Source organism: Ascaphus truei, chromosome 3, assembly GCF_040206685.1.
Source record: "Ascaphus truei isolate aAscTru1 chromosome 3, aAscTru1.hap1, whole genome shotgun sequence".
NCBI lineage: Eukaryota > Metazoa > Chordata > Amphibia > Anura > Ascaphidae > Ascaphus > Ascaphus truei.
Window position 1 is genome coordinate 395,995,044 of NC_134485.1, and position 15,603 is coordinate 396,010,646.

Below are 15,603 nucleotides of genomic sequence, written 5' to 3' on the forward strand. Positions count from 1 at the left end.
CCCCCCTCCCTGTCAAACCGCCCACCTCCCGATCAAACCTCCCACCTGCCGCCCACCTCCCGCTCCCGTTCCCTACAGACCGCAGATCGCGGTCTGTGTATCTCAGCGCACCGCCTGTCAGCAGCGCAGGTGCGCTGACTCTGGGAGCGGGGCCTTAGCCTAAGTTTGGGCACATTAAAATGTAGGTTATTCATACATTTTGTGTGTCAGAAACTCTGTGTTATTGCATCAGGGTTGGCAATTTTATGCCTATCTTTAGTGGATTCCTTTCAAAGTCCCAACTCAATCACTGATCACAAAATGCCAGTTTTCCTATGTCTGGACCAGTGATTTCTAAGAGCCTGGCGCTATTTAATAGTGCACTCTGTGCAAACTTGAAATGTTGCTGTGAAGACAGAAATATAAAATGCCATGCAAATTATTTAGGAATAAAATACAGGTACCCATATAATAATAGAAACGTAGTCCTTGTTCTGTTCTTAACGGCTGTCATTCAATGACTTTCCAATGTACTGTAGGGATGTCCAAACCAATCTTTCCTGGTCTTCCCAATATCATACGCCACCTTCTTCCCCATTTACACTCAAGCCATTATTCCCACTCCTTGGCCTTCTCGGCGTCTCTAGCCGTCCTTGTGCATCTGGTTGCCTCTAAACAAAAACGGGAATTTGCACAACCAGTCTCATTAAATAAGTACTTCCATCATATTATCGGCGTCTGGAAAGTCAGGCTTGTGGGTAGTGCTGCTGATTCTGCCTTTGTGATCCGGAGTCTTGCCAAGGACAGGGGAATTTTCTGCAGAACAACGTGAAAGAGGCGAGAGGTCAAGTAATTATATGGATACAATACGGCACCAATGCCCAATCCGCATATGTAAAGGATTTCCAAATGACTATCTTGTGTGTTAACAGTGTACAGAAGGAAAGCATATTTCAGAGAAAGAGAAGTGTTAGGACAAAAGGTCACGCTCTGAAGCTGGAGGGTGGGACCCTCGGGGCAAATGCGAGGAAGTACTTCTTCACAGAAGGGTGGTGGATTCCTGGAATAGCCTTCCAACAGAGGTGGTAGAGGGTACTACAGTAAGGGAATGAAAAAATACTTGGGATAGACATCAGGCGATACTCAATATGAAGAAGCCAAAGAATTGAATCTGAGGTTTTTATAACAGATATAAAAAATGGACGTACTAGGTGGGTCAAACGTCTTTATTTATCTGTAGTCAAAGGATATGTTTCTATGAAAGAAGGATTCTTCGTCGCTGTCTGTACTGAACAGTTGTAATAGTCAAACTGGTCACAGAAAGGTGTAGAATAATGGCAGGTTGTGACATTTTAAATCTCCCATATAAACATTCTCCATAGATATCACTGAGGAAAGACTTCAGAGACCTCACAATGTACTGTGCACTGTAACAGTACTTTTAAAAAGCCTGTGCGGATTCAACCGCTAAAATATGCCATAAATAATAGCCGTGTTACTGTGAACTATAGGTGAGGCACGAACCTACTGCACATATTTAACTTGCCGTTTCAGCTGAATTCTCTCGGCTTTCTCCCTTAGCTTAAGCATCCCCAAAATATATGTATGAAGTCAGCTTATCCATGTAATTGGCTTTCTTAGAAATATTCAATCACCTTTTAAATAATATATTTAGACTTTTTTGCTTACCGTGTAAAAATAAATATTTATATTTTCTGCCGTGTAATTCAAATCTCACTTGGTAATTAACGTTCTTCTCCTTTATCTCTTTAAACTAACAGTGCAGCCACCATTAGTCAACCAAAACAGCAACAAAAATGTAAAAGATTATATATACCGGTATTTATATATACACAGTGGTTGACAAATCACCAAAAAATCTACTCGCCACACAAAAAAATCTACTCGCCACCTAGTACCAAACGTGTGCTGCTTGGGCCAATATTTACTCGCCCAGGGGTTAAATCCACTCGCCCGGGGCGAGCAAATGTATAGGTTTGTCGAACACTGTATATATACATACATATACACACACACCACCGTTTACAAACAGTCCTATATATAGTAAAAAAAAGATGGTAAGAGTCCAAATCCAAACCATATCCAGGCATTGGGGACTTTGTTACCAAGTGCTGGTATCTCTTGGGTTGCGGTAAAGAATTGCATGATTTAGTAAGTATGGTTTTAAAAGTTTAAAACCAGATTTTTGTCTAATTCATTATTGTGTCAATCACCTCTGTTTAAACCCATTAAATATGCTCCTATAACTAGTTTAGGGGACTGCCCCTTTAACGGTAAACTGCCAAATCAAAGACAACAGACAACTGCGCCATTCTGCCCATTACCTCTCTAATTCAGTTCCACTGCGCCATTCTCCCCATTACCTCTCTTAATTCAGTTCCACTGCGCCATTCTCCCCATTGACTCTCTAATTCAGTCCCACGGCACCATTCTCCCCCTTATCTCTGATTCAGTCCCACGGCACCATTCTCTGCATTATCTCTATAATTCAGTACCACTGCACCATTCTCTGCATTATCTCTATAATTCAGTCCCACGGCACCATTCTCTGCATTATCTCTATAATTCAGTCCCACTGCGCCATTGTGTCCATTACCTCGCTCTAATTAGTTCAGTTTCACTGCACCATTGTGTCCATTACCTCGCTCTAGTTCAGTCCCACTGCACCATTCTGTCCATTACCTTGCTCTAGTTCAGTTCCACTGTGCCATTCTGACCATTATCTCTTTAATTCAGTTCCACTGCGCCATTCTCCCCCTTATCTCTAATTCAGTCCTACTGCACCATTCTCCCCATTGTCTCTCTACTTCAGTCCCACTGCACCATTCGCCCCATGACCTTTCTCTATTTCAGTTCCTCTGCGCCATTCTCTCCCTTATCTCTCTAATTCAGTCCCACTGCGCCATTCTGACCATTATCTCTCTCTAATTCAGTTCCACTGTGCCATTCTGACCATTATCTCTCACTAATTCAGTTCCACTGCGCCATTCTGACCATTATCTCTCACTAATTCAGTTCCACTGCGCCATTCTAACCATTATCTCTCTAATTCAGTTCCACTGCACCATTCTGACCATTATCTCTCTAATTCGGTTCCACTGCACCATTCTGACCATTATCTCTCTCTAATTCAGTCCCACTGCGCCATTCTGACCATTATCTCTCTCTAATTCAGTTCCACTGCGCCATTCTGACCATTATCTCTCTCTAATTCAGTTCCACTGCGCCATTCTGACCATTATCTCTCTAGTTTAGTCCCACTGCACGTTGCTCTTTTACACATACACGTACCTGACTTCTGACACCCTTTATTTGCGGCGTGTCTTAGCAGGGGGCTGCTGGAAGGGGTCATGCTTATCCGTCCCCTTCTTGGGAAGGAAGCGCTGTTTGGCCAGAAAAGTTCAGGATTTTTGTCTGTTTGGGTGCTGTTATCTCTACTTCCCGTCTTTGCATGTGACGCGGTGACTGGCGGAGCGGCAGCAGGTGGAGGTAAAAAAAAAGATGGCGGGGGAAGCAGCAAGGAAGGCGATGGATTTTCATGATGGTCTCTGCCCTGAAGAACTCCTAAAGAAAATGACATTGTGAGGATGTAAGTATATACCTTTAAGTAATTTAAGTAAAGCTGGTAGTATGAATTATATATGGATTGTAAGCTCTCGCAAGCAGGGCCCTTATTGCCTTATGTATGTATGTATGTATATCTTTAGTTATATAGCACCATCCATGTACATTGCGCTTCATAGAAGTAATACATAAGACATAATATAACACATAATGGGAATAAGCGCTTGTATATATGTATGTATGTCTTTATTTATATAGCGCCATTAATGTACATAGCGCTTCACAGCAGTAATAGTTACAATCATATAAATAACAAATAATACAAATAACAGATCATGGGAATAAGTGCTTCAGACAGAAATGTAACATTGTGGGAGAGGAGTCCCTGCTCCGAAGAGCTTACAATCTAATTGGTAGTATAAACAGGAGTGAACAGAGAAGTTCAAAAGGACCCCTATAGCTGCACTCTAAACTGTATGTGTGTGTTTCTAGAGTAATAAGGTAAAAGATCCCCTATACCAGAAACTAAAAACGAAAACGGCGCAAAATAATAAAGTTTTAATACATATTGCAATTAAACTGTTATACACTCAAATGGATAAAAAGGGTATGAACTGAACCCCTAGGAGGAACGATATGAGTCCTTATGAAGGTGCTTAAAGTACTAATGTACACTTATTATTGTAGAGTGCACCCCATAGGCTCCTGCGCTGATTGGAACATATAATGCCACTGAATCTGGGTACTGGTGTGGTAAGCCTATCAGAAGAGGTGTTTGTCAAAGTTTGACTTGGTAAATCAAGGCACTATAGGTATAGGCTCTAACAAACACTCTCTATATGTTATCCAAGTACAAGGAGTAAATTCTCTTAACTATATTTAGGCTCCTGGGACTGTGTCAGTAACGTGGGCTTTTGCCCTTGCACATATGTAACTTGAGTGCTGCAGTCTATGCTGTTGGCTGGGAGAGGAGTCCCTGCTCCGAAGAGCTTACAATCTAATTGGTAGGTAGGAAGAATGTACAGAGACAGTAGGAGGGCATTCTGGAAAGTGTGTCTGCAGGGGGGCAAACTTTATGTATCATGTGTATAGTATTTGCCACGGAGCTACTCATACCCTTCTTTAAGCAAGTGTGTCTTAAGGTGGATAGAGAGGGTGCTACTCGGGTATTGAGGGGAAGGGCATTCCAGAGGTGTGGGGCAGTCAGTGAGAAAGGTTTAAGGCGGGAGAGGGCTTTAGATACAAAGGGGGTAGAGAGAAAGCATCCTTGAGCAGAACGCAAGAGCCGGGATGGTGCATAGCGAGAAATTAGGGCCGAGATGTAGGGAGAGGCAGAAGAGTGTAAGGCTGAGGCCCCAGTACCTCCGCTGCACGCGCGCCCGTGAGACTGGCGTCGTGTGCAGCCGATTCCCCGGTCTGCAGGGAGCTGCAGACCAAAAGACAGGGGGGGGGGGCGTGACGGGGGTGTGGCCGTGACGTCACCCGGCATGTTCGCCCTCATTGGCTGAACCGCCGGGGGCGTGGCTTAGCGCTCCGTCGCGACTCCTGATCACAATTCTCTTGCGAGCAGGAGTCACTGACGGCAGAGCGCAGCGCCCCCCCCTCGCAGCGGGCCCGGTCCCATTGTGCAGCGGCTATTGTCCCTTCAGCGTCCCCAATAGCGGGCGCTGCAGTAGCCAGCGGGGACCTGGCTTAAAGCTTTAAAAGGGAGGAGGAGAATTGAGTGCGAGATGCGGGATTTGATAGGAAGCCAGGAGAGTGATTTCAGCAGGGGAGACGCTGAGACAGATTTAGGAAAGAGTAGAGTGATTCTGGCAGCAGCATTTAGGATAGATTGTAGGGGAGATAGGTGAAAGGTAGGAAGGCCGGACAGCAGGAGGTTACAGTAATCGAGACGGGAGAGAATGAGGGCTAGAGTCAGAGTTTTATTAGTCGAGCAACAGAGGAAAGGGCGTATCTTGGAAATATTGCGGAGGAAAAAGCGACAGGTTTTAGATACGTTTTGAATGTGAGAAGAGAATGTGGGAGAAGAGTTGAGTGTGACCCCTAGACAGTGTGCTTGGGCTATTGGGTGAATGATAGTACTTCCAACAGTAATGTGAAAGAAGGTAGTAGGGCGAGGTTTGGGAGGAAGTATGAGGAGCTCTGTTTTTGCCATGTTAAGTTTAAGTCAGCGGATGGCCTTCCAAGATGATATCGCAGAGAGACATTCGGAAACTTTGGTTTGTACAGCAGGTGTAAGGTCAGGGGTTGAAAAGTAAAATTGTGTCGTCAGCATAGAGGTGATATTTAAACCCAAGAGATGTGATTAGGTCACCTAGAGAAAGTGTGTACAAAGAAAAGAGGTCCCAGGACACAGCCCTGGGGTACCCCCACAGAGAGATCGATAGAGGAGGAGGAAGTATTAGCAGAAGAGACACAAAGTACGATGGGAGAGGTAAGAGAAGATCCAGGATAGAGCTTTGTTACGAATACCAAGAGTATGGAGAATGTGAAGGAGAATTGGGTGGTCCACGGTGTCAAATGCTGCAGAGAGGTCAAGTAATATGAGCAGAGCGTAATGACCTCTGTCTTTGGCAGCGTGGAGGTAATTAGTTATTTTAGTGAGGGCTGTTTCAGTCGAGTGAGCAGTGTGGAAGCCAGATTGTAGAGGGTCTAGGAGAGAATGGGTGTTGAGAAAGTGGAGCAAGCGAGAGAATACAAGACGTTCAAGGAGTTTAGAGGCAAAAAGCAGGAGGGAGACATCTCGATAGTTAGAAAGATAGGTAGGGTCAAGCTTGCTGTTTTTGAGTAATGGTATAACTGTTGCATGTTTGAAGGAGGAGGGAAAGGTACCAGAGTGAAGGGAGGAGTTAAAAATGTGTGTGAGCGTAGGTATTATAGTAGGAGCAAGAGGTTTTAGGAGATGGGAGGGAATAGGGTCAAGAGGGCTAGTGGTAGAGGGAGAAGAGGAGATCAGCAGTGACACTCCCTCATCTGAGACAGCGGAAAAAGAGTCAAGGAAGGCAGGAGGAGAGTTAGGAATCGGTGTATGATGGGAGGGGGAAACAAGGGATGTTCTGACGTATGGATTCCACCTTTTCCTTAAAATAGTCAGCAAAATCCTGAGGTGAGATGGAGGAAGAAGAGAAGGCAGCAGAGGGTGGATTGATTAGAGTTAAAGACAGAGAAGAGTTGGCGTGGGTTAGACGTGTGTGTTGATTAGTGAAGAAAAGTAGGTTTGTTTAGCCTGAGAGAGGGCAGAGTTGAAACAGGATAGCATAAATTTGTAGTGAAGGAAGTCTGCGAGAGTGAGATTTCCTCCAGAGGCGTTCAGAGGAACAAGTGGAGGAACGTAGCATGCGCGTGTGGGAATTTAGCCAGGGTCTGGGGTTAGAAAGGTGAGAACGGCAGAGAGAAAGCGGGGCATGTAGATCAAGAGAGGAGGATAAGGCAGAGTTGTAGATCCTGACCAGGTTGTCAGAGTCCGTGTGAGGATTGGCCTTCGTGACGCGGCCCGTGACGAGTGACGCACGCCGCGCTACCAGGCTGAGGGACACCGCATAGACCAGGCTCAGGCTCCGCCCTGTGACATCATGGGTGATGCGCACTGTACACAAGCTACGTGTTGCCATGAGTACACGAGGGGTTAATTTCATCTCCACTTATTCTTCACCTGCACTTCTCCCCGCCCCTGCCTATCAGTGAACTGAATGTCTACGGGGCGGGTTTCATTCATTACCCTGCAGCTGTCTGCTATCCTACCATTGGCTGCCTGTTCCTTAAATGCTCAGCCAGCACTGCTGCAAACTGGCTGAGCATAAACTTCGGTTTGTGTAACTAGTGTTTGCTTCAAACACCCTGCTGCCCTGCCTGACCTTGTTTTGCTTCTCTTGCTCCTGTTTGACCTCGGCTTGTACCTGGACCTTCGCCTTCTCTGACCCCTGGACTCGGCTTGCATTTGGACTTCTACCTTCTCTATTCCCGCACCCCGGCACCGCTCAACGACTAGCCAATCTTTCCTACCCATGACCACGGCAAGTACAACAACCATTCTGTCTTCTCCTACCCTGACCTGGCTACACGACCTTCACTCTGCACTCCTCCTTTCCAGCGTAGATCAAATCCAGGAATCAGGGCCAGTAGGTGTTGTCCACTTGTTCACTCCTTTTGAACTCCCTTTTAAACTCCAGCATTACATGCTACTTAAAACATGGCTGCTTCAAACATGGCTGCAATCAGCAAAGGCTGCTGTGCTCTCAGTTAACTAGCTCGAAATGTCACCTGACTGAATTAGTTTCAACCTAGTCAACTTAATTAACACATGAGGAACATTAAAACAGATGGTTGTTCTAAGCAGGGTGTTGTCCTGACTGTGTGAATTGACTAAAATAGGCAACAGGGGATGATTTAGAGACAGAATTCAAAAATAGTTTTTACATAAAAGTAACATTAGGAAAAAGGAATCCCTGTCCCGAAGAGCTTACAATCTGTTTGCGTTTTTGTCCTTATTTGGCATGTAATTCTGCTTATGCAATTGATGTGATCCTGTTTCCCAATTTTACTGCTCTGCAGAACATATTGGCACTTTATAAATAAAAGATAATAATAATATTAATAATGGAATAACATTTTGCCTCCTGAAGTTTGAGTGTGCAAGTCCTGCTTTATTTGGGATTTTCTCTTGTAAGAATAGAGATGGATGTGCAGTATTTATCTTCCAAAAAGCAGCTCCTAGACATTCCATTACGGAATCTTACCAGAGCTAGAACTGCTAGTCAAATATATGTACCAGGTCTGCTGTGGATTAAATCTCAAGACAGAAAATAGAGGAAAACAAAAGCTACAAAACACGGCATTTGATAAATCTCATTGTAACATATCCAGAATACACCATGCTGCTCCAGACAATAACGCTTCCATTAGCTCATTGGCTGAGGTGGAAATGGAGAGAATATGGAAGAGATTCACTAAGCCCTGTTGCGGGGTATTGCATCCTGGTCCAGAATTAACCGCTATTCTAGTCAATGGCATTTCACGCCGGATCGGAGTGCGATACTCAGCATTGGAGCTAGGTGAATCCCGGCATAGAATTGATAAGATTCATGCTTTAAGATGCCAATTCAAAATATATAAGATATTCCTTTATCCGGATACTGCAAACCAAAGTGCTCGATGCAGGTTGATGAGTGATAAGGGGTGTCCAATTTTCTGACGGACGGCAATATTGGAATCTGTAGTGTCACTTATGGCAGCAGTGTCCCTTATATATTCATAGAATAGCTGCAGAGGATTGGGCGAATAGTCTAACCCATAGAGCAAGCAAGGGAATTCTCCTCCCACGCGTTTCACGCTTACTCAAGGAGATACTCCTTGAGAAAGCGCTATAAGCGTGAAACGCGTGGGAGAATTCCCTTGGTTTTGTCCCCAGTATGTCTTTGTTTTTAATCATGTAGTTGAATAAATTTTCCTTATTTTTGCCATCTCCCGGTGAGTTGTTGAGTGCTTGCTTTATGGGTCAGACTGTCAGCCAATCCTCTGCAGATTTTCTATGTTCCGCTTTTCGATTGGATGGACACGCAGTAGCAGTGCAGGATTTTACACTTGGAACGGGTGCTAGTTGTTTGCCGGAAGACGGTGCATCATCGCGAGCAGCTTAACGCAGCACCGTGACCACGGATACACGGAAAAAGAACTTCCATTTCGAGCGGCACATCAGAAGTAATCAAATATTTTCCTCGTTCATATATATTCCCGGCAGTTGTTCATACAGAGCTATCGGGCTCATTCCGTTTACACACCGTTGCTAGTCTTTATCTTCCACATCTACATACTAGCGGTTCCACAACAAAATTCCATATACCTGCATCTCAAAGCAGCTGAAAATACCCTGATTATCTACATCTACAATATACCTACACATCGCTGGACTTTTTGTCAGTTCAAACATATGGGGTTACCTTTTTGAGCTGTGAATGGCCATTCTCTGTATACTCCCTTATATATTCATACTGGAGTCCTGACAAAGGGAAATTATTAACCCGTTTTATACTATTATTTATAGCCATTTAACCCTCTCACTGCTTGGTCGATCTGTACTGCGTTCCAGGCCTTGTTACAAGCAACTGCTTTATAAATTAACAAACATTTAGTAGCTTTTCAAACTTAATCCTGATCGCCATATTAAAACTACTTGATGGCTTTTGCAGAAAGAACATGTATAACAACTCGGGGAAAGCTATACAGCGGCTGAAAATTAAAATGGGTTTCTCTTACGTCTTGTTTTCCAAAGCTAAAATACATCCGATTTGGAAGCTCACCTACGCTTCCTTTGCGGGGTTTGTCTTCCTTCTTCTCCTCTGCCATCTGATGGCTGGTCAGAGACGTCTGTCTTGAATGAGCACCAGTTGTCCCCATGGCTACAGCCGCCGCAGCTACAGAAGGTACCAAGCGAGCGGGGCGTAAGATGGAGCTGTCGTTCTTCCCTTGATCCTTTCGGGAACGTTGATGAAGAACTTTAATCATGGCATCTTGCTCAATGATTTTTGCATGAAGATTCTTTATCCTGTCAGGAGAACATAGTTTGGTTCTTTTAATTTCTTCACAGAGACCATGATAAAATGACAACCGTTCCAGGACGTGTCAAAGTTCTACACAACCAAACCACAGGTTATTCTACAAAGAACTAGATTTAAATCAGATGTGCACCTGGACAATCTTTTAATTGAACATGTGCAATGTCGTCATACGGTATATATACATTTTGATTTAAAGATTACATTTGAAACACCAATCCATCCATTCTGAACAAGGATATTACTGCATATCAAATATTTATCTTATTATGTTTTTACATTCGTAGGTGTGTTGATGTGTTGACTGAATATCTATCTCCTGTATATCCCCACATTTATTACCTGCGTCTCTTAATTCATAACATCACATTTTTGTGACAGGGAGAAGTTCGAAGTTCTAATGGATGCACTGGCTCCCTGAAGTATAGATTTAGGAGTACACTTGAAGAAGGGATCTATGGGATTTGAAACGTTCTGCACTGTATAATTCGATCTATGAAGGACTCTTCCTGTACCAGGGAGGACACTGTATTTAGAAAAGGTATGGCTTGTGAACCAGGGAGAAACTGCACCCTGACAAACTTCTAACAAATCTTGTTTTCATGAATGGTTAAAAAAAAGAAAAAAAAAAAAAAAGAAGTGCATTGTGTGGTTATTTGCACTTTTTATGTTAGCAGTGGTGGAGATTTTTCCCAGATTTGTATTTAATTCAGTAATTGTTGGTGGAACCTGTTCTTGTCAATGTATTCGTGGCACAACAGCCCCCCCTCCCCCTGACCTTCCTGTTACAAACAACTAAACTAAGGGGTGTGTACTCATAGAAATTCTCCAGGCTGCAAAACTGCAGCAATATTGTTGCAAAATGAACTGCCAGAATTTGTCATAGAAAAAAAAATAATCCAAAAAGAACCTTGAGATAAATACTCACTGATTGATTAGGTACTTATAAGAATGTAGTTCAAACGTTCTAGCCCTTCTTGAGACATTGCCGTTTTACAGTGTGAATTTATTTTATTAATAAGTAAAGCAATGTGATTATTTTCTGAAGTGCTGTGGAATTTTTTGTTTTAAATCTCAAGTCTGTTTGGGCTGTTTGTAATCAGTTTTTCTATCGGTACCTGAATGTTGATACTGATTTTACTATCAAGTAAGTGAGTGCTGTCCACGTATTACAAATAACCATAATCAAAGTTCTAGTAGCCGTATTGATCCTGGTGAAATGTAGATACAATGTAGGTTGTGATACCCTTTTAGCGGAGCACCATTAGAGTTCTTCATACAGTAGGTAAAATTACATAGTGTTCAAAGCTTTTGCAACCTTAGGCCGCGCTTATAGTGCCGGCGACGCGATGTCGCCCGAAAACAAATACATTGCTGCCGCCGCGTGCGCTTATAGTGCACGCAACGGCGATAAGCGACGTCGCGAAAACCCGACGCCGGCAAAATTTGATTTTTCAAGGGCCGTCGCGTCACATGATGGCCCTTGAACAAATCAAATTGCGGGAATACCGCGATGCCGCCGACCGGCGAAACATAACATTCACCGGTGGCGACGGCGAGGTCACCAGTCGTGTCGCCGGCACTATAGGCAAAGCCTTATACAGTAGGTTTTTTCTGCAATATGCGAAACCTGGTGTACACTTGGAGAAACTTATTAGGTGTTAGAAGCTCTGTTGAAATGGAGATACAAATTAACCTCTAGACTGAGATTGCAATGGTGCCCGACAGCTCAAAGGCCAGCGCTTTAACCACAAAATGTTCTGCTGAAGGTTTATCAGCTCCTTCTAATATCCACCACTATACAGGCATACCCCGCATTAACGTACACAATGGGACCGGAGCATGCATGTAAAGTGAAAATGTACTTAAAGTGAAGCACTCCCTTTTGCCCACTTTTGATGCATGTACTGTACTGCAATCGTCATATACGTGCATAACTGATGTAAATAACGCATTTGTAACAGGATCTGTAGTCTCCCCCCTTGTGCACAGCTTCGGTACAGGTAGGGAGCCGGTATTGCTGTTCAGGACGTGCTGACAGGCGCATGCGTGAGCTGCTGTTTGCCTATTGAGCGAAATGTACTTACTCGCGAGTGTACTTAAAGTGAGTGTCCTTAAAGCGGGGTATGCCTGTACTGTAACATTTTAGGCCATGAATGCTGCCTGGACTGTAAAATATTATGCAAAAAAATAAACACTAAAAACATAGAGGTAATGTCCTACAGACACGGGTAGGTGGAGGCTAGGTGTCTGTAAGAGGTATGTATATGTATGTATGTCGTTATTTATATAGTGCCATTAATGTACATAGCGCTGCTTCACAGCAGTAATACACGTGACAATCATATAAATAACAAATAATACAAATAGAACATGGGAAGAAGTGCTTAAGACATAACAGTAACCTTTAGGAAAAGGAGTCCCTGCTCCGAAGAGCTTACAATCTAATTGGTAGGTGGAACCTACAGATACAGTAGGAGGGCGTACTGGTAAGTGCGTCTGAGATTTACAAGGACAGAGAAATGGAAATCCCCATTTCCAAGAAGCAAAATATTTTTTATTTGTCATAGTAATTCTGTATTTCTCCAACCGTTTGTAAACATTTATAGGTATGGATTCAACATAAAAAAAAAATGTGTGCATTCTCAACTGAGTAACTTTTATAACAAATCTAACTTTTTTAGCCCGTGCCAATCAGTTCTCCAAAAACCAAACCAAAAAAAAAAAAACAGACTAGTTGTGAAGTGTTTTGTAGGCAGTGAACTTGTATATATAGATGAAGTACTCTGCAACCAACAAAGAGTTTCAGGCCAAACACCCTTGTCATTTCTCAGGAAGGTCCCAGCATGACTGTCTGTGAGAGCCTGTGACTGTCTCTTTATTCATTCTGATATATAACATGGGGAGGACCTCAACGCTCTGGTGAAGTTCCATTGGATTTCTCTTGTTTTAGTAAATGAATGCCCTGTGTTTGTAAAACTGCATCTATGCATATGTACTGTATGCTGATGATACAATATTATAAACCCACAAACATCTAAGTCAGCGGTGGGCAATATGACATAGTTCAAGGGCAGCTCGTGCAGCCTTAAACGGACATTACACTTAAGCCTTTTTTGCTGCCAAAGGCTGGCATCTTCTTGCACAGCGAGGCAGTAAAACAGGGGGGGAGGGAAGAGTACAAGATGTGAGAGGGCAGAGGGAGTGACGGGGGGGGGGGGGGGGGTTGGTGACAGGTGGAGTAGATAACATGGGGGGAGTGGGTAACGTGGAGGGGGGGTAGGGCATAGGGCGACATGGGGACTGTACCCCCTTTCTCTCTTCCTGGTGCAAAGGGAGCAGTGATGTTGCAGCTGCAGGCAGGAGCTCCTATTCGCCCCCTCCGGTCTTCTGCTTAATGCAGGAGCGCTCATTAATTCTGCCCTACTCCTCTTCTTACCCCGGAGTGTTGAGCACGGCAGAGGAGTGGGACACTTCATGAGTGTGCTCTCATAAAACAGTTGATCCGCTCCCTCTGCACCCAGGGGGAGAAAGGATTGCATGGGTTGGTGGCCTGCCTGGTGCCCACCAATGCTCCTACAAAAAGAACTTCAGTCTCAGTATTCCAGTGTCCCAAATTGGAGATTCTAACACAAATAATTTTTAAACATGGATAAAAGTTACAGCGCTATTTGGAAATAAAGTAATTAAAAAAAAAAAAAGACTTTTAAGCCTGGAGACAAATATTTTTGTTGCCTCTAGAGTACAATTAACTTCAGTGACCTACAGTACTTTCAATTCTTATGGCATATGTCTGTGGTTCAAAAATTGCTTGGCCCACAGCTAGAACTTGTCTTCTTATATTGGTAAATATATTATAATTATTATTAAATCAGCACTAACATTTGCTTTGTGAACATTTTGTGTAACTTTCCAATTTTTTTTTTTTTTTAAAGCTTGATCGAACTTTTAAACAGAAAATATATTAGGAAATTATCCAATTGTGCCAGAGAACCCTTTCGGAAATGAATAAGCCTTTTTTTTTTAACAGCAAAATCACTAATAATGGAATTATTATTTTTAAAACTTTTTAAAAAAATGAAATGTTATTTATGGAACATACATATTTTTTAAAAAGCACGCACAGCAGTGTTTTGTCGAACTCCGATCATTTTGAGCGAGTTTGAAAATGTGACGAAACACGTTTTTTTTTGTTGCGAATTTGAAGTCTGCCAAAAAATGTGCCTTTGTCTCGGGGTGATATTGTTTATGGTAAATCCTCAGTGTCTCACCACGGTCAGCTGCTGATTTTACTGCTCTGGGGGGTGGGGGGAGATATAGTGCCAGTCTGGTCCACAATTTCAATGGAAGCCTCCACTATGGCGGTTTAATATAACCAGTTCCAAGTTTCTTTTGTCACAACATGTTATGCTGATCCAGTTATGCACTGTTCCCTTTTGATATGTGTCGTGTTTTTTATGGGATATATGCTGGTGTTTTACACTTAATTGGCATCCCCTGTTGTGGGAGGTTTTGGTGCCAAAATACTCTATTTCAATGTGCTTTGTGTGTTATTATGTACCTGATGAAAGGTCCATTTGGAACCCGAAACGTTGTCTTTACACTGTTCTTGGCTGTCACATTAAATGGAGAATTGCATTATGAACTTGTGAGTAGAGTTCTATTTTATATCTCTGTCCCAGAGGAGACCTGCACTTTGAAGAATTAGTTAGTTTAATATAACCCCCTATATGTTTTGTTTTGCTATGTAGCTATTGCACTGATACCTGTATGCTACACTAGGAAAGCTGCCCCTGTGTGTATGCAGAATTTTTTAAAATGACTGTTTCATCTTCAAAAATGACTTTGATAACTTATCCAATAAACCAAGTTGCCTACTGGCTCCTTCGAATTCAGGTACCTACAGTATCATGTAAAATCATGCTCCAGGACCCTGCATACTGACACCAGAAACCGCTAGATGTTCCTCCTATTACTTAGCTTCCACTTCTGGAATTACCTACAGTACCAGGTTCCTTAAAGTCCGTAACACCCACAGAAAACTCAAGTCCTGTTGGTTTTTGTCCGTTTGTATCACAAAGTGTACTTTAAAACACGATTGTCATCTCAGTTTATCTCGCCTGGTAGAATAATTTAGAATTTATACATTTATGAATGAATTAAAGCAGCTGCATCCCCTCCCCCCCTAGGTTAGGTCATAAGAGCCCATTGGTTAAGGAGAAACTGACCTCTGCTGTTTTGACTTTTTTTCTGGAAACAAAAACCATTGTTGAATAAGGTGGATATTTTAATGACTGAGAAAACATTCTCCTTAATCCCCGACTGTCATCATTGCTGACAATTTTTTATTTCTAAAAGGTGCATGGATGTCACAGATCCCTACCGCCTAGAGACAAGATGAGGGGAGTCTTGCACTGAAAGATAGCCCCAGTTCAGGTAAATAAAATAATTGATTTTGGGGGGTAACTGATAGATGGACCTTACT

At 43.0% G+C, this 15,603-nt stretch overlaps 1 protein-coding gene across 12 annotated transcripts in view; it reads right to left on the reverse strand.

The window, feature by feature from the left end:
* The window catches only part of AMOTL1 (angiomotin like 1), a 138,639-nt gene that overhangs the window by 2,518 nt on the left and 120,518 nt on the right, over positions 1-15,603 (reverse strand). For all 12 annotated transcript variants that reach the window (XM_075592480.1, XM_075592488.1, XM_075592482.1 and 9 more), the window contains 3 exons: positions 9,864-10,108; positions 3,292-3,564; positions 160-795 (listed from right to left, as the gene is read on the reverse strand). In XM_075592480.1, the coding sequence (XP_075448595.1) occupies positions 686-795; positions 3,292-3,564; positions 9,864-10,108 (628 nt within the window). In that variant the 3' untranslated portion in view covers positions 160-685. The remainder of the gene's footprint in view (positions 1-159; positions 796-3,291; positions 3,565-9,863; positions 10,109-15,603) is intronic.